At 32.0% G+C, this 18,618-nt stretch overlaps 1 protein-coding gene across 3 annotated transcripts in view; it reads right to left on the reverse strand.

The window, feature by feature from the left end:
* Positions 1–18,618, reverse strand: part of LOC145243381 (host cell factor 2-like) — a 110,904-nt gene that overhangs the window by 66,178 nt on the left and 26,108 nt on the right. For all 3 annotated transcript variants that reach the window (XM_080106216.1, XM_080106215.1, XM_080106214.1), the window contains exons 2-7: positions 13,428–13,649; positions 11,800–11,887; positions 10,095–10,303; positions 7,533–7,724; positions 4,402–4,547; positions 921–1,194 (exon numbers count right to left, since the gene is read on the reverse strand). In XM_080106216.1, coding sequence (XP_079962342.1) covers positions 921–1,194; positions 4,402–4,547; positions 7,533–7,724; positions 10,095–10,303; positions 11,800–11,887; positions 13,428–13,649 — 1,131 coding nt within the window. The remainder of the gene's footprint in view (positions 1–920; positions 1,195–4,401; positions 4,548–7,532; positions 7,725–10,094; positions 10,304–11,799; positions 11,888–13,427; positions 13,650–18,618) is intronic.

Raw genomic sequence — 18,618 nt, forward strand, 5'->3', positions numbered from 1 at the left:
CCCAACGAGAGGTGTGCTCTTCGATGACAGCAAGCAAAATCCTTCAATTTCTGAAAACACAATGGTTTTTTTTATTAAACCTTAATTCCAACCACCATCTCTTTGAGATCACTATTTTCTCCTGCAGAGATTACTCTTTCCTTTCTTGATAATTTTTTTTCTTCTCTTTTCTTCTGAATCTCTTTTCTTTCTCTATCTAAACCAAATTTTCTTTAATTCTCTTTCCTTTTTTTTTTCTTTCTCTCTCACCAACTTATTTTTCTCTTAAAGAAACTGTATTATCAGCTATGCTCTCCTATCTTTCAGTTTAAATTCCCATGTCTGACATGGTAGTCCAACACTTAAAATATAACATGTGGCCCAATGACAATATCTTTTTAGATGTTAAGACAGACTTGTCAACTTCACTTTTATTTTTCTGTTTACCATATCGGCAATAAAAACATCTTCCGGACTTTGGAGAAAAGAATGAATTAAACCTTGTGTCAAACACCCCACCTTTAGCTAGTAAGCAAGATTAATTGGTGTTATTCGGGCATGCAACATCGTTACAGTTTCATTTTTAACTAAGAAAATCAAATTTTATGAGTAAGAGAGGAGCAACTGCCTTCCGCACCATCTTGATAATCTAAAAAAAAAAAAAAATGGTGGGATAACTCAACAGTAATCCAAATTTACAAGATTTTTGTAATACTTACGATTTTGATTAATCGTTTAAAAATGATTTTCTTCATAAAAAATAAAACTACTGGATCAATTTATGTGATTTTTAGAATATGATATTTTCATTTCGTCATTACACCATACAGATTTTTCTTCAGTTTTGTTTTTTAATATTGGGGAATTCTGGACAAGAACAAAAATCATTAGTTAAAAAGCACTTCAACAAAACACTTTAATACGAAAAATTAATTGCTCACCTGTAGCTGGAGCGGCGGCCCTGATAATAGTAGGTTGAGACTGTGTGGTTGTTGGTTGGGTCTTTGTCAGTGTATTAGTCATTGGTACCGCAGCTGGGGTGACAGTCTGTGCAGGCGGCAGGTCATACTTCTGTAGCTGCAATAGATAGGAATCTGCTGTTGGTACTGATCCCCAACACACTTCTAATGTGTTGGTACTGGCTCGTACAAGTTGAACACGGGAGGGAGCGGGAGGTTTTTCAGTTTCTAAAAACCAAAGGTCCTTAAAGCAAACCTGAAAAAGATTTCATTCAAATTTAAGTTGCTTACAAAAAAAAAAAAAAAAAAAAAAAAAAAAAATATTTTTTTTTAAACTTAAAACAAAAACAAAATAAAATATTTTTTTTTTTTTTTTTTTTAATTCTAGGAGCTAATCTAATTCTATATCCATGGCAATGCACAGATTTAACTATCGCCCAAACGCTCTTGTTTTCATTTCAGTTATATAACATATGTTACGCATAAATAACAGTATAAGTTCAATAAAAATTTAAAAAAAAAAAAAAAAAAGAAAAAAACTAGTAACAAAAGAAGATAAAGAAACATACAATATATGTAGATAATAATGACAGGAATAGAAAAATATCTCACTGCTGATGCAATTCTCTATCTATATAAGAGCCAGGTACGTCCAAGGATGGAATACTGTTGCCACATATGGGCAGGAGCTGTTAGAAAGGACTTGTCCTGCCTTGATAGAGTTCAAAATAGACTTCGTAGCCTCGTAGGAGATGTCCTTTTCTCTTCCCTGCAACCTCTATCTCACAGAAGAGATGTTGCGAGTTTGTCTCTGATGTATCGTTATTTTCATGGAAAGTGTTCGACTGAGCTTCAGTCTATGGTCCCCCCCTCGCCTAACTTTCACAAGAAACACCCGTCTAGCTGAAAACACTATCAATAATTTCCCCCACTCTTTATCTGTGCCTAAACCTAAACGTAGATTCCATGAGCAAAGTTTCTTTCTTAGAACTGCACGCCTGTGGAATTGTCTTCCGTTTTCCTGCTTTCCGGCTGACTACAATATGGTTGTGTTCAAGTCTAACGTAAATAAGTTCTTGATGAGCCGTTCCATATAAGTTATCAAATTTACCGAATTTTCATTACTAATGATTACTATATTGTTCAATTTCTACTGTACACTCTTTAACCCTTATCCTTGAGTGGCCTCTTGGCCTTGATAATGTGGTGATGCCTGTGTAAAAAAAAAAAAAAAAAGAAAAAAAAAAAAGGAATATCAGAATTAACAGTAAACTGATATTCAAATTTAAAACAACTCCTATTTTCTGTTTGATAGCTGATCTTTTCCTACTTTCTGTTCCATTTTTACTGCATTTTTTTTAAAAAAAGCATTCTTTTGGTTTGTTTCTTTTTGAAAAGGAGATTTTATTCTTGAAATATCAAAAACATTTACCATCCCAGTTATATTAAACAGTAAATCCACATTTATTGATTTATATATGCGATTGATTTTGAAAAATAAATAGATATACAAAGATTTATAAAATCAACAAAACCTTCGTAGTTCATCCCTTTTTGTTCATATTTCATATCACTTCAACACCACGGATTTCTACATTGCAATAGTTTTTTTATACACCTACATATTTGTTTACCAGCAATGTTTCATGCAAACTAACCCCCCTTTATTTATTATTCAAGACAATGTAATAAGGGTTATCTTCACCTTTAAATAATCCAAAAGCTATGAAAGGGGGCAAAACAAAGATTTTTCTTAAATTATGGTTTTGAAAAATAACCAACTATATGTATCACGTTTTTGTTTTCTATTTTATCGAATTTGACTTGTTGGTAATGGGTGAGTGTGTGTCGTGTTGAGGATCCCATCAATAGTATCTATATCAGAGTTAAATTCCCATCTTTCGAGTTTGGTTTGGTTGTTTTGTTTTACAGCATATCAACTCTTCTCGGGTTATTTAATGCCGAATCCAGTTATTTTGGAACCAGTTTTTATGTTTCAAGTTCATTATATCTTCAAATATTTATTTGTAGAGTTTGGTTTGGTTGTTTTGTTTTACGACGTATCAACCTTTTCGGATTATTTAATGGCGAATCCAGTTATTTGGAAATAGTATTCATGTTGCATCCAGTTATTTTGTAGAAGGTTTTATTCTTCAAACGCTTTATATCTTTAATCGCTAGTTTGCAGTGTTTAGGTTTATAGTGGATTTTATCATTTTTGTTCCCTGCCCTGCAGAACATAAATGAGTTTTGCAATGGGAGAGGGAAAAGGGTTACAGCATTAATGTTTTGTTCATTTTAAGTTAGGAAATGGGGGAAATAGAAAAAGAAAGGGGAAATGAGAAGAAGGAAAAGGTGGGTTGTTGTTTTTGGTTTTAGTTTTGCAGAACATAATTAAGTTTTGCAAAAGTAGAAAAACAAAAAGCATCAATGTTAGGCGCATTTTGTCTCAGGGAGCCAATATCTTCAGACAGTCTGATCTGGTAGCATCAGTTTGAGTTAAGACTAAATCCATTGTACGACCCTTCCTGAACTCGTCCACTTTGTCTCAAACTCTCTGTCACCTCACTCTCCAAGCTGATCTACTAGTTTACTCCAATTTAATTTGCCCAATTTGCTTGTCTAAATATGTCTACTTTCGACAGGACATGCTAGATGTCCAGTCTTAGTAACTGATCACCAGAATTGGTAACATTGGCTCAATGTCTCGGCCACTCTCAGCTGACTACCCAGAAGCTAACAACTTTTTATTGTCACTCATTTATATTCTTTCCCCATCATTTTGTATTCTCAATTACCTCCTAATTAAACATTTTTCAGGGTCTTGGCCATAGAGGCAGAAGTGATGCAGTTCATAGTTATCACACATCTTTCACTTGCCTTTAAGTATTTAGAGTGTCTTGCATTTATAGAATCATTTCAAGTGCATTTCATTATCATGAACCTGTCGTGGGAAATTCCAACAAGTAATTTTTGGAAAATAAATCAAGACATTAAAAAATGAAAATCTCGAGAGAAAAAAAAAAAAAAAAAAAAAAAAAAAAAAAAAGGTTATATTGCACATATTCGTTATGGAACGAAGTTCTCGAAAAAAAAAAAATTTCACTTAATTTCCTCAAGTAGTTTTTTTTTTTTTTTTACAGTGAAAAAACAATTTGTTATGATACCGAGCAAAAGGTTCAATTTTTAGGAAGAAAAGCTAGTATTAAAGATAGGGAGGGAGTATTGGCGATTTACATTGGGTTATCTCCCGGTGGCGTGTTCAACAAATTCCATCATGGCTGACTTCAACGCGCTCTCATAAGAACATGTTTTTTCGTTGTAAAAAAAAAAAAAAAAAAAAATACTCAATCAAATCAAATGAAATTTTTTTTCCAAAACGAATATGTACAATATAATCTTTTTTCGGTATTTTCATTTTTGAATGTCTTCATTAAACTGTACAAGTACCATAAATTTTTACCTGATTATTCCAAGCTTTTCTGTATCCATCACGCCCACTCCAAATGTATAGCCGTGTATGGACAGCAACAGCACAATGTCCAGCTCTTGCCCTAGGAAGTGCATCCTCAAATACCTCCATTGCCAGCGGCTCCCATGTCATAGTATCTACGATGAAAACAAGTTAAAGGAATTAGAAAAGAATATGCATGGCTTATTATTGAAGCCAAAAAAAAAAAAAAAAAAAAAAAAAAAACCTGTGATAGACTAACATAGTCTATCATTTGATACAGAAACTTATTTTGTCTGAATGTGATACTATTGATGCCCCCTCCCCCACAATGTTAGGAAGATATAAAACAAAAATAACAAAAAATAGGAAATAAGTTTATCAGCAAAACAAAGGTATAAGTTATTCACTAAGGTACACAAAAGACAGCTGAAATAGTATTGTTAATCAAGGTGTGGCAGTAATTGAGACATAAATATTGGACAATACAAGTCAATATATTTAAAGTTAGTTTATGGGCAGTTTCTGGAGTTGCGATGAGTTTTGTGACAGTTTACAGACAGTCTTGGGTTTGCGACAGCGTGGCTGCTACCGAAAGTGGTGCCAAGGCAAGTCAGTTCCTTTGTTTTTTTTCTCTCACATCTATATCTCCTCTGTGCATGTATTTTATTTTTTTTTTATTATGCTTTTCCAATCATTCTTTTTTATTTAATAGTTATTGAAAAGTTTTTTTAAGAATTATTTTAATCAAGCATTATTGAAAACACTTTTTAAAATCTTTTAAAACTATTTTTCAATTGGATACAGTTAAAGGCAGATACGGTTTAGAGCAGGTAAGGAAATAAATTAATCAACTGACTCATGAACATGATCTTGGCAGACAACTAAGATGTGGATTAGTGTAGAGGGTAGCTTCCCATGATGGTGTCCGACACACACCCAAAGCCCAACTGGCATCCACAGAATGAGTTTTCTATAATTTCCTTCGAGTTATCTTATGTTTTTTATACTTGTGAACCCATGCATGTCCCCTCAGCAGCTGCCAATGTGAGAAACAACGACACTGCCAAAGGTGAAAGAGAAAAGAACCATGGTAATAGCAATGGGGTCGGTATTTGTTGCCAAGTGAAGAAACATATGGTCTTACATAAAGACGCAGGAAACACAATGATTTTGCATCGGTTTGTGATATTTAAAGTAAAGAGACTAAGAAAAATCATTTTGGCTCGTTTGAAACTCGTACAGTCAGATCCAATGTAGTAGTTTAGGATAAAAAAAATTTCTCTCATATTTGTAAAACAAAAGAATTTAATTTAAGGAAAGAGAGAGAAAAATATAAAGAAAAAATTTTTTTTTAATTAAAATAAAAATAATTTTTTTTTATTTTGAATAGTGGTTATAGTCAGCTAACGTTGCTGCTGCCAGAAGTGGTGACAAAGCAAATCAGTTCCTTTGCTTTTTCTCTCACACCCACATTTCCCCGGTGCACTCTTTTACTCTTTTTTATGGTTTTTTAGTAATTCTTTTTTATTTAATAATCATTGAAAAGTGTTTGGGCCTTATTTTAAGTAAGAATTATTGAAATTAGTTTTATTTATTTCTGTAAAGAATTATTGAAAACGCTTTTTACAATCTTTTTTTTAAGAATTATTGAAAACACTTTTTAAAATTATTTTGTGAATATTATGTATTGGATACATTTTTTTTTTATGATGTTTGAAATTTTGTTATTTTGATTACAATAATTCGATTTTTAGGCTTCCATAAACAAATATTTATTATATAAATCGAAAAGAACATTATTTTTAATTTTAAAAATAATGTCTTTTTATAATTTCATGAACATTTCTTATAAAATTTCAAATAAAATAAAAACTTATTTATTAATATTGTTATTAAAAATGCAAATAAAGACTAATTGTGTTATTTTTATATGTATAATTTTGTTCATTTTTACTGTATACTAGTAGTTCAGCCCGGCTTTGCTTGGGCCCTATATATATATATATATATATATATATATATATATATATATATATTAAAAGTTTAACTCATGTCCAGGTAACATACATCTAAAATTTCAAGTGTTTAGCCCTAAAATTAGCGGAGGAGTTTGGTAGAGTCTGCAGGTCAACCCTTTCAACTTTAACCTCTTGGCAGACAAATTCTCACCCAAAAACTGATTAAAAAGCTTGCCCTATGTCTGAATGAACTTTATGTAAAATTTCAAATGTTTAAACCAAAAATTGGCTTAATAATTTGGTAGAGACCGCAGAGGTCAATTTTTTTTTTTTTTTTTTAACTTTCACCCCAATTTTGACCCCATAACATTTATTTTTTGGGCTCAAATCAAATTAATAAGTTTGATCCATGTCCAAGTAACCTACATCTAAAATTTCAAGTGCTTAGACCCAAAATTGACGGAGGATTTTGGTAGAGTTTTCAAAGGTCAAATCGTGAAGTGAAATTTTTTTTCCGGAGATCTTAACAGCCAAATTCTGGCCAAAAACTGATTAAAAAGACTTTCTCAAATCTCAATATCTCTTATGTCAAGTCTCGAGTCTGTAGACTGAAAATTGACAAAGTAGTTTGGTAGGGAAATAGCCACACACAGACAATTTAACTTTTATAGATATATAGATTTTTTTAATAATATCCCTTTCTTATATTTTATTTCAATAAATTGCTTCACAATAGAAATACTGAAGAACAATAAAATCAAAAGGAACTGATTTGCTTTGTCACTGCTTCCGCCACACCGGAAGTTAGGAAGTATGTTAACTGACTATAACCTGAAAAGTTACATAAATTTTTTGGGGTTTTTTTAAACAATGTGTATACTTCTCTTACTAACTCTCTTGGCTGTCTTTAAATATATCAACATACCTAAAAAAACAAAACAAATTAAAACAAAGAAAAAACAAAGAAAAAAAAAGGGGGGGGGGAGTTTCCCCCCATTATATTATCTACAGATAGAACTTACATTTCTAAAATTTTATTATAGAAAAATTTATGTCTTGAGACACAGAAAATTTATGACATTCTTTTTAGATCTATTTATGGAAGAGATGCAGCCTCACACAAGTAGTAGCATTTCTCTACAATAAGACAATCTAGCTATGGCCTCAACCATAAAACCTTACCAATATTGAGAGATGCAAGTGTATTTGTACACTTCCATTCTTTCTCATGTGTTGCCACTTTGATGTCGTCCATGACAAGAGGAACCCAGCCACCAAAAACAAACATGCGGTTTCCAATGACGGTCGCTGAATGAAGACTACGGGGCAATGGGGAAACGCCTTGAATAATCGGTTTGGTCCAGTTTAAGGTATCTGTCAGAGAAAAACAAAACAATTAGAATCTTCAAAAGCCATTTCTTGAATATTGAGGGTTTTTATTTTGGTGCATATGCTTTATAATTGGATATCTAAGAGCAAATTTAAAGTAAAAACTATTGCATAATTATGCGTTATGTTGTAAAAAAAAAAATTTTTAATTATGAAAAAAATGATCAAATAGACAAATAATTATAAGAAAAGATAAAATTTATCAAATAATGTACAGGGTTCGTACAGATTTTCAATATCCATTTTCAAGGCTTTTCAGTTTTCACGGCCTTCTCCAGACAAAATTCAAGTTTTCAAAACAAAATTTGGGGTTTGTTTTACAATCCAGTGATTCGGAAATGTAGTAAAAAATCAAATATAGAAGAAATAAATATTACCTTAGCCAATAACAGTTACTTTGTAACATATCTGCATCATTTTTGGGTGATTTTCAGGTAGTTTTAAATGCTTTTTATTTCATCGCAAATATTAACTCTCTTTACTACTTTTAATTTCCAACCAAGATGGCTGCCTAATTTTAAATTATCATTTCTTTCTTTTTTTGGGGAGGGGGGGGGGTAATTTTATTTATGGCAGCTCCCACTACTCCTCCGCCAATATGCGGATAGACAGCGATTTAAATCTTTATTACAAAACCACCCAAGGTGGATACAAAAGTTATGTCCAAAGAACATAACTTGTATCCAAAATATTGTGCAATTTCAGAACAATATATTTACATTTTATTTTCAATAATATTTAAAAAATATTTTCATGGTATTTCTATTAATACTTAAAAAATAATTTAATAGCATTTATTTTGAGTTTATTTTTAATATTTCAACAAACTTTTACTGGACATAAAGAAACTTTTCAAGGCCTTTTTAAGACAATTTCCATATTTTCAAAGATTTTTCAAGGAAATAATAGAAATAAGGCATTTTCAAGGCAAAAGTCAAAATTCAAGAACTTTTCAAGTGTGTATGAACGCTGATGCAGTTTTAACGGTTTAGTCTCGTGTCTAATTCAGTATGACAAACTGATTTATCTCTCCTGTTTTCACTTCCCTTTTGCTATTTCAAATTAGAAAATGGTGGTTTGTAAAAAATAGTTCTAGCAGATCTTCTACTCAATGATTTTTCATAATGTTTGAAATTTTTACTAATTTCGGCATTACATGTAATTATGTAATAGTGTTTTTACTTAAACTACATTAAAATTTTTTTTTAGATATCCAATTATAATGCAAAAGCAGTTTTGTTTTTTTTTGTTTTTTAACTAATTAGAATAAACGTCCAAGGATAGGTTTATAATATTAAGAGGAATCTTTTATAATAGGAAGTTGGATCCCAAAATATTCCAAAGCAATCAAAAATAAAACTGAAAAATAGAGTTTTACATGGCTAAAGTTATGAATTAGAAAAAAAAAATAAATAAATAAATAAAGGGGGTCTTAAATATCTTAAAATAATAAACATTTGATCAAATTCGATACACAGCATAATTGTCTTTTAACAATACTTGGTACTTGTATAGTTTAATCAAGACATTAAAAAATGAAAATATTAAAAAATAAGTTTATATTGTACGTATCCATTATGAAATGAATTCTCAAAAAAAAACAAAAAAAACTTCACTTAATTTTATCAAGTAGTTCTTTTTTTTTTTTTACAGCGAAAAAACAATTTATCATACCAAGCAAAAAGTTTGATTTCTAGGAAGAAAAGCTAGTATTAAAGATAGAGAGGGAGTGTTGGCGCTTTAAACCGAGTTATCTCCCCGTGGCATGTTCAAAAAATTCAAGATACTACTTTCAACATGCTGTCATAAAAACATGTTTTTCCGCCGTAAAAAAACTACTCAATCAAATTAAGTGAAATTTTTTTTCCGGAGATCTTCAGTCCAAAACGGATATGTATAATATAACCTTTTTTTTTTTTTCATATTTTCTTTTTTAATGTCTTGATTAAACTGTACAAGTACCCAATACTTTAAACCTAAAATAGCTAAACATTTTCAGTGAAAGTATACATATTCTCTCGAAGATGTCTTTAAAAATTTCAAGAGGTTAGACTTCCAAATATTTTAAAGCCATCAAAAATATACTTCTACAATAAAACTAGCACCAAATATCACTAGCACCATTAGTTGGATGTAAGTATATAAGAAACACCAACATAAACAAATAAGCAACAACAATTATTTAAAGATGCAAAAAAAATAAATATATCATGGGTTGAAATAATAACGCTGATGACTATAGTCCATAGAAAACAACAATGTAAATTAGATATTGTTTTTAAATAATCTCCAAACAATGCCATATCATCCTTTTCCAGAAGTGAAGTTCAAATATTTGCCTGTGAAAATACTCACCGCAATCAAGTTGCCATAAATCCCCAAGACGGCACCCACTCATACCACCATAAATAATAAGGCGAGGACGCCGCCCATCTTTCTCAGCATAGGCTGCACAGGAATGAGATTCTCTTGGAGGTGGAGGTTGCCCCCCTACCTGTGGTATGTCCCAACTCATTGCATTGGAATTTTGTTTCAGTTCCAAAGCATATAAATCATTCAAATATCTGAAAAATAAAACAAATAAAGAAATATTCAAACTAATACCAACAACTACATGTTTTATATAATCACAAATCTAATTTTCTAAATAAAAAATGATTTAAGATGATTTTGAATTAAATGCATTTTTTGGTTATTTTATTTCATACACGAAAAAAGAAAAAAAAATTGATGTGAATCTGAACCTAACGTATAGCTCTTTCAAACTTTACCACAAGGCGAATAAAAACTAAGATACTTAAATGCCTTATCCTGCTACCTCCAATAATCCTCAGAAACTGTAGTTTTCTTCATCTCCTTTGACCTTACGTGTCGACTCAAGTAAATAATCCGTCATACCTGAAGGTGGTATGTATACACATCTCGCCTTCTTAAATGAGTTCCTGTGTTCTTTAGTTTGTTTTTATGCAGCCCAGGATCATCTAATTTGCATATGGACAGTAAGAATTCACATTACTTTTGCATGATCATTGAACATAAAATCAGTTGCGCGTCGCCATTTTGGTTTTTCTATTGGACTTTACAAAATGCGCAGACACGTGGGTGTTTCCGAAGTAAGTCCATTTTGCAATCACTACAATTTTCCCAACTTACTGACATATCATAAGAGGGATAGTTTATAAGAGGAAATCAGATCCCAAAATACTTCAAAGCAATCAAAAACATAAAACTGAAAAATAGAGTTTTACACGACTAAAGTTACCCAATTCCCAACATCAGTCATTGACTATTCACACTGTTATCTAGTGCTTCCATATTTATCCAAGCAGCGCCTTATAATGAACCCCTTCATTCTTATGACCTTTTTGGGGGTCTTTCCTGCTTCCATTTACCAGATTAAAATTGCTGGATTAATAAAATGGCAAATATTGCGATCGTCACTGCTCTCTTGAGTTTAAGAAAAACGAATCTAGTTTCAAGATTCATATCATTCGGATTATTCAAGCTACTGTTCTAATCTGGAGTGTTATTTTCACACTGTTTCGACCAATGTTATCTTTGATCTTCGTTAGGTGTATCTTGTCGAACACAGAAATCTTTGTTAAACTCAGGAATCTGCATGGAATTTTGAACTGAACTCTTTACTTAATCCATGGAGGTAGCATGCTCACATTCTGTCAGCCATGACTCTGTAGAAGTTCTAAGTAATTCACAATGGTATTTTTGAATATTGCCCACATTGAGGATTGAACCTTCAGTGTCCAGATTAGTAATTTATAATAGTTCCATCGACCGAAATGGGAAACTAACACTGATGAGAACAGCAGTACAAATAACACAAATTATCCATCCTCATCTCAAAAATTAAAAAAATTAGTTTCATCATATTGCTACAATTCAACATGACTCAAAACTAGACATTAAATCTCCAATAAATCCCATAAAATATATCTTAGAATTGCAATTCTTTTATTTGTTAAACCAAAAACAAAGTTTTTAATTAATTTTTTCCATAACTCAAAAATATTGAAGATTAAAAAAAATTAACTACTCAACTTACCTAGGAATATTATTTTTTGGATCTTCACTATCATTAGCCAGCCCACCAAAAAGATAAGCTTTAGTGCCAAGGAGAGTAAAACTGTGCCCTAAAGAAGTCAAAGATATAAATTATAGCATAAAAATCAATACAGTAAAAAAAAAAATAATAATCATGGAATTAATAGGAATAAAAATCATGAGTAATGTTGTTTTTAGGTAGGAAAGTGGAACTGAGAAATCTGAAAGGCTCTGATTGGTCAGATTAGATCACATGATAGGAAAGAGAAAGATTTTGAAATAGTAGTTAAGTTCAGAAAATGGTGTCTAGCAGCAGTTTTTCACAAACTAACATTTAGCCAAAGATCTTATTCTTAGGAAATGACAATGGAAAGTTCCTAGGATTTCATGATGCAACTGTCCATACTGACTGGATATGCTGGTTTTACAAAATAAAATAAATTCATATTAGAAATATTCAATATTGTCCTTGTTTATTCATTAATCCAAAGCCACATGTCATTTAACCATTAAAAGTGATTAAGATGATGATTCAGCTCACCACATGGAGTCTAGGTATCGATAAAAGGTGAAAATTAAGTTTGAGAAATAAAATCTTAAGGGATAGCACAAAATTCAGTGCTTATCTAAAATTCCTCATATATTAAAAAAGCAAAAATAAAGAAAAATCTGTATGATGTATCATGTATCCATGAGGGAAAGAAACTACTGTATTTGAAAAACCACAATTTGATCAAATAGTTTAATTTTTGAATTAGAAAATCAAACTGAATAGTTCCCCGAGGAAGATTGTTTTGTAACACCATCTTGAAAACAGTTTAAAGAAAAAAAAAAGGAAGATAACAAGCATAACTCAAACTTGTGAGATTTTCTTTGTGATGCCTACAAATTCTCATTAATCTATATATCTATAAAAGTGAATGTGTCTGTGTGTGCGTCTGTGTACATTTCCCTACACAATAACTGCCAATTTTAAGTCTACAGACTCGAAATTTGATATATAGGATACTGAGATTTGGAAAAATCTTTGTGATTGGTTTTTGGCCAGAAATTTGGCTGTTAAGGGGGTCAAAGTTCAACAATTTGACCTTTGAGAACTGTATCAAACTCCGACAATTTTGAGTCTAAACACTTGAAATTTTAGATATAGGTTCCTTGGACATAGATCTAACTTAACTTGATTTGGGCCCAAAACAAATGTTATGGGGTCATAATAAGGGTCAAAGTTAAAAAAAAATGCCTGCTTTTTTTTTTTTTTTTTTTTTTTTTTTTTTGCTCAACACACACCTCCAAACACTCGGGCAACGCCGGGCTGAAATGCTAGTCACTTAAAACACTATTTTATTTATAAAAATGAAATTACTAGATCAATTTGTGATTTTTAGAATACAAAATTTTCTTTTAGTCACAGGTGCATACATCATTTTGTTTTTTAATATTGTAGGAATTCCGAACAAGAACCAACATTTCTTCCAAGAAAATAAAAATTAATATTCAATATTATTTCTAACTAATTGTAGTGTGTGTGTGTGTGTGTGTGTGTGTGTGTATATATAGTTCTTGAATGTAATTATTTGCTTTATAAACAAGATGAGAAACTGAAAGAGAACTAAAGAGATATAAACAGACCTAATCTTGGACAAGGAGGCTGCCCATTTTTGGGGGGTTTCGGTTTCAACCGTTTCCATTCCCACCGACTTGCTTGGAGTTCATACAATTCATTGGAATATTTGCCATATTCAACCATTCCACCAAATACCATGATTCGGGTGCCATCACAAATGAAACCATAGGCAGCACATCCAGGTGGAATATCGCCCCGCACAGCGGGAACAAACCACTGATTGTTAGCTGAAAAACACAAATAGTCACAATTAGTAAAATAAAATATGAAACCATCAAGAGAAATTTATTTCATAAATATTAAAAAAAAAATGGGCTTACCTTTACTCATGATCTGAAATGGAACACGTACATCAAATCCGTTGCCAAAGTCGCTGGAAAAATGGTGGGATCGTTCTATTGATTAAATAGATATCTCACTGCAGATGCAATTCTCTACCTGCATAAGAGCCAGATACGTCCAAGGATGGAGTATTGTTGCCACATCTGGACAGGAGTTGCTAGAAAGACCTTATCCTGCCTTAACAGAGTTCAAAATAGACTTTGTAGCCTAGTAGGGAGTGCCCTTTTCTCTTCCCTGCAACCTCTTTCTCACAGACCCGTTATTTTCATGGTAAGTGCTTGTCTGAGCTCCAATCTATGTCCCCTCCCCCCACTCGCCAAACTTTCACGAGAAACACTCATCTAGCTGAAAACACTATCAATAATTTCCCCCACTCTTTATATGTACCTAAACCTAAAGATAGATTCCATGAACAAAACTTCTTTCTTAGAACTGCACACCTATGGAACTCGCTTCCGTTTGCCTGCTTTCATGCTGCCTACAATATGGCCATCCTCAAGTCCAACATAAACAAGTTCTTGATGCGCCATTCCCCTTAAGTAATCCAATTTACCAAATTTCCACTACTAACGATTACTAAGATATTGTCTCATTGACAACTGTACACTGTTTAATCCTTATCCTTAAGTGGCCTCTGGGCTTTAATAAACGGTGACTCCAATGTAAATGTTTCAGAATTACAATTACAAATCAAAACTTCTATTTGATCATAGCTCACAGAACAAGAAATCCCTATTGATTAAAAGATAAAGAGTTCAGTTTGTAATCAGAGTTCATACAGATTTTCAAGATTTTTTCCAGATAAAATTCAAGTTATAAAAATCAAAATTTTGTTTTCTTTCATCCATAGAATTGTCTTAAAAATTTGTTGACTAATATAAAAAAAAAAAATGGCTTCTTTAAACACATAACGTGCAAAATTTTTACTGATGTTCAACAAAAAGAGATCATTGGTTTTCAATACTGAGTTATTTCATTCTGACCTGCATGATTTACGCCATCCTGATTGGCAATTCTGAACCATTCTCTTCCCAATTGTCACAATTGAGAAGAGAATATCTGGAGATTCTTTCCAGACAAATTTTAGAGTGATTAGCTAGGTTTCCTTTCATCTAGTCATCATATCACTGTCATCACAAAGGTGTAGGGTCAATGCCAAGCATTATCTAAGCACTGTCTAAGCAGACATCATATTCATCTTAACATCCATTTTACATACTATGCATTTGAAGGCTTTAAAAAATTGTCTTCCAAACTAAACGATCTTATGCCAGATCTTTGTTCCTCTTTAGTGGTCATTTTTATCACTTATGTTTTCCTAGTATCACCAAAATAACTTCTCAACAGCTTCACCATCCAGGTATACTTTTCTCCACATCAGTTTTTATTCATCTCTATTGTCTTACATTTTTTTTTTGCAAATAAGCTCATTATCTTCTCTCACTCTTCTATACCCAATGCTTACAAATACGACAAAAAATCAAGTCCGAATAGAGCACGCCAAGCAGCTCTTTCCCAGATGTGGCAACAGAACCCCATTTTAGGGCATAACTGGCTCTTATATAGATAGAGGATTGCATCGGCAGTGAAATACCTACGGGAGTGGTAGAGTGATTCAACCATTTTTCCAGCGAACTTGGCAACATATTTGATGTACGTGTTCCATTTCAGATCAGGAGTGAAGGTCAGTTCCAGAAGCTTGTCAAGACATGAAGCTTATCCAAGACAAAAGCCATTCATTTCAATTGGCACATGATGGAGTTAAGAGCGATTATGATAAAAGGAGAGAAGATTGGTTTTCAATGCATTAAAATTAACCAGCCATTTTTCCCCCATTATACTATGTTCTTAAGATCAGAAAAGAGAGAATCAGAAAGATTTTTGTCATTGCTGGCCTTTGAAGTGTTGCCATAGATTGTGATGTCATCTGCATAAATGTCTATGAATGATCTAAGAATGTGATTTGGAAGATCACTGATAGGATCAGGATTGGTTGGTTGTTTTTGTTTTACGGCATATCAACCCTTTTCGGGTTATTTAATGCCGAATCCAAAGATTTTGAAGAAAATTTTTTTTAATAGAATATATTTGTTGTTTTCACGTTGGTTTCTATTCAACCCATAGTTGGGACCCTAACAAATACTACCACTCCGGGTCAGAGTGGACCCGGGAGCAATGGTAATTAAAGGGTGGCTCCACACTCCCCAAAGCCCACAAGCTGGGGCCTCACCACTGGATATAGTTTAAGATCATATCCAGGACCACCATTGAGGGACTTTTACCCTCTGCAAGGGGGCAGTCGGCGTATTCTAATGCCCCACCGACAGGGCCGGATAGGATCAGGAAGAGAGTCGGGTCCAGGATGGAATCTTTAGGACTGCCAGCTTTAATACTATGAATTTCTGATTTCTGCCCATCAACGACTACTCTTATAAACCTATTAGAGAGAAAGGATTTAATAATTGAGAGGATATTTGCACTCTACTCCCTTTCTGCAAACTTAGCAAGAGAACTTTCATTTTTCTGAAGGCTTTCTAACACTAAAACCACTGATCATCATTTTGATTTTTGTAGCATTCACTTTTAGATCTTTACTTTCCATAGTATTCCTCCAAGCTTTTAATTTAAACAAGTAGATCTTCCATTGTTTCACAGGCAAGTTGGAAATGATCAACAGAGAGCATCTCTACTAAAGAACCCTAACCCTCCTAGAACAATGCTTCTAAAGCACAAATGAAAAACAACAAATTCAGTACAAAACCATAATGTACTTTTTACTTTAACGTGAGAGTTGTCACTAAATGTACTGTTAATTCTAACACGACTTTGAGCATTTCTGTATATTGCTTCAACAAACTTCCAATATTCATGTGCCCTTATTTTACACAAAGCTCATTAGATAACATCTTGGCATTGTTAAAAGCTTTCCACAATAGCACAATACAATTTCTTATTAATATACTTTTCTTGAATTTGTTTCTGGATAAAACAGGCAAATGTTATAGTCCGTTGACTTAGAAGTGCTTTATGCCAAATTAATGATTGGATATGGTATGGTTAAACTTGTGCTCATTTATGCAATAAATACTAATTCCTATTATTTCCTAACTGTTCATCTAACAGATACCATAATACTTAGCTTGCTGCACCTTATCATAAAAGTGCATACAAAATTTCAGCTAGATTGGGCCAGCAGTTTCCGAGAAAAAGTGAGACAGACTAAGAGAAATATAACAAAAATTATTTCAAATATGACATTTTTGATAATCGAAATTCCACGAAACTGCAGTAAAGTTTTAAAATATGCCACATTCAATTATTTTGATATTTGTAAAACTCTGAACGAATACTGAACCTTTTGCATGGTCCTATTTGGCCCTGTTCAGATTTTGAAAAATTTAAATTATTTTTATTTTCTAATTAAGAACTCTGGAAAAAATAAATTTAGAAATATTCCACTAATAGATGCCAACTAGGAGAGCTGAATTAATTTCTCTCTCGCACACACTTAAAAATCTTATTTCAAATAATCAACATTCAACTTCAATATGTATTTTTTTTTAAAGTGTGCTCAAATATTTCACTACTGATTTTAGAGATTAATATGGAAAGGTTAACTACTGGATTATAGATTTAAAGTTAAAACCTTTAATCCAGTTGGATTAGTACTCTTTAATAGCAAAATATTAACAGAATATAAAAAGGTCATAGATAGTCAGGTTAAAAATTGTTGAACAAGTATAGCATGATTTAAATTATATGTGCAAGTAGCTAAAATTTATAACTATTTTAAGAGTTACATCCTATCATTTTTGTATATATAGCCTTACTAATATTAATATCTTTATATCAATACTAGCTGCTCCTACCTGGCATCACCCGGGATGCAGTGAAGTCATTTTATTTTTTTATTTGTTTACACATTATTTAAAACTTATCCAGAAAAAAATTAAATGTTATTTGTAAAAGAGACAACTATTTATATACTTAATTCTAAGGACAAAATAGGGAACAAAGAACCCAACTGACTTCACTCTGAGGAAAGAAACAAAAGCACACATTTCAGTTGACACTGGATTGACCTTGACCTTCATACAGACATTCACGATTCTTTTGTAAATTTTTACAACCAACAGTGCGTTTTTTTTGTTTTTTTTAAATATATATTTACAGTTTTTTTAATAAAACTTTTTAAACCTAATATTTTAAGGGCAGCCATTCCAACCACGGTGTTCCATTTTGGGAAGAACAAGCTCCCCAAAATGAGGCACTCTGGATTGATATTTTTATTTTAAAATAATAATAAAAATGAGTTATATTGTTTACAAAACATTTTGTAGAGAACAGGATTTTCTCTCCATTAAAAACCAACATAATTGAGAATTTAGGACGCTGATCCATCCTGATAGAGGTCAGTGAAGGTGGAATCCTAAAATTAGCAATACCAAACATTTTTTTCTTTAGACTGAATAAACTCAAGTCAAGCATTATTGAAAAGAGCATAAAAAAAAAACACAGAAATATTATCTTTACTTTAAAATCGGCCCATTAGAACTGGAGTTATGACTATTCAAAGTATCAAAAAATGTGTGGTTCACTGGACAGTCCTATTCAAATGCATATAAGCTTGTGACTGAAAATGGTAGGAAATTTGCACAATTTACAGACTAACCTATCTTTAAAAAGTTGTATCTTCAGATCTTTAAGATATTATGATGAAATTTTGAACATATAATACCATGAAGGTTCAGTTGGTGTTATTTACGACCATCTCACTTGGTAACTTGCATACTAATTAGCATATTTCAGTTTCATTTTAACAGCTTTAAATAGAAACATCATAAAAACAGCTAA

Source organism: Euprymna scolopes, chromosome 22, assembly GCF_053919585.1.
Source record: "Euprymna scolopes isolate OS-2025 chromosome 22, ASM5391958v1, whole genome shotgun sequence".
Classification (NCBI taxonomy): domain Eukaryota; kingdom Metazoa; phylum Mollusca; class Cephalopoda; order Sepiida; family Sepiolidae; genus Euprymna; species Euprymna scolopes.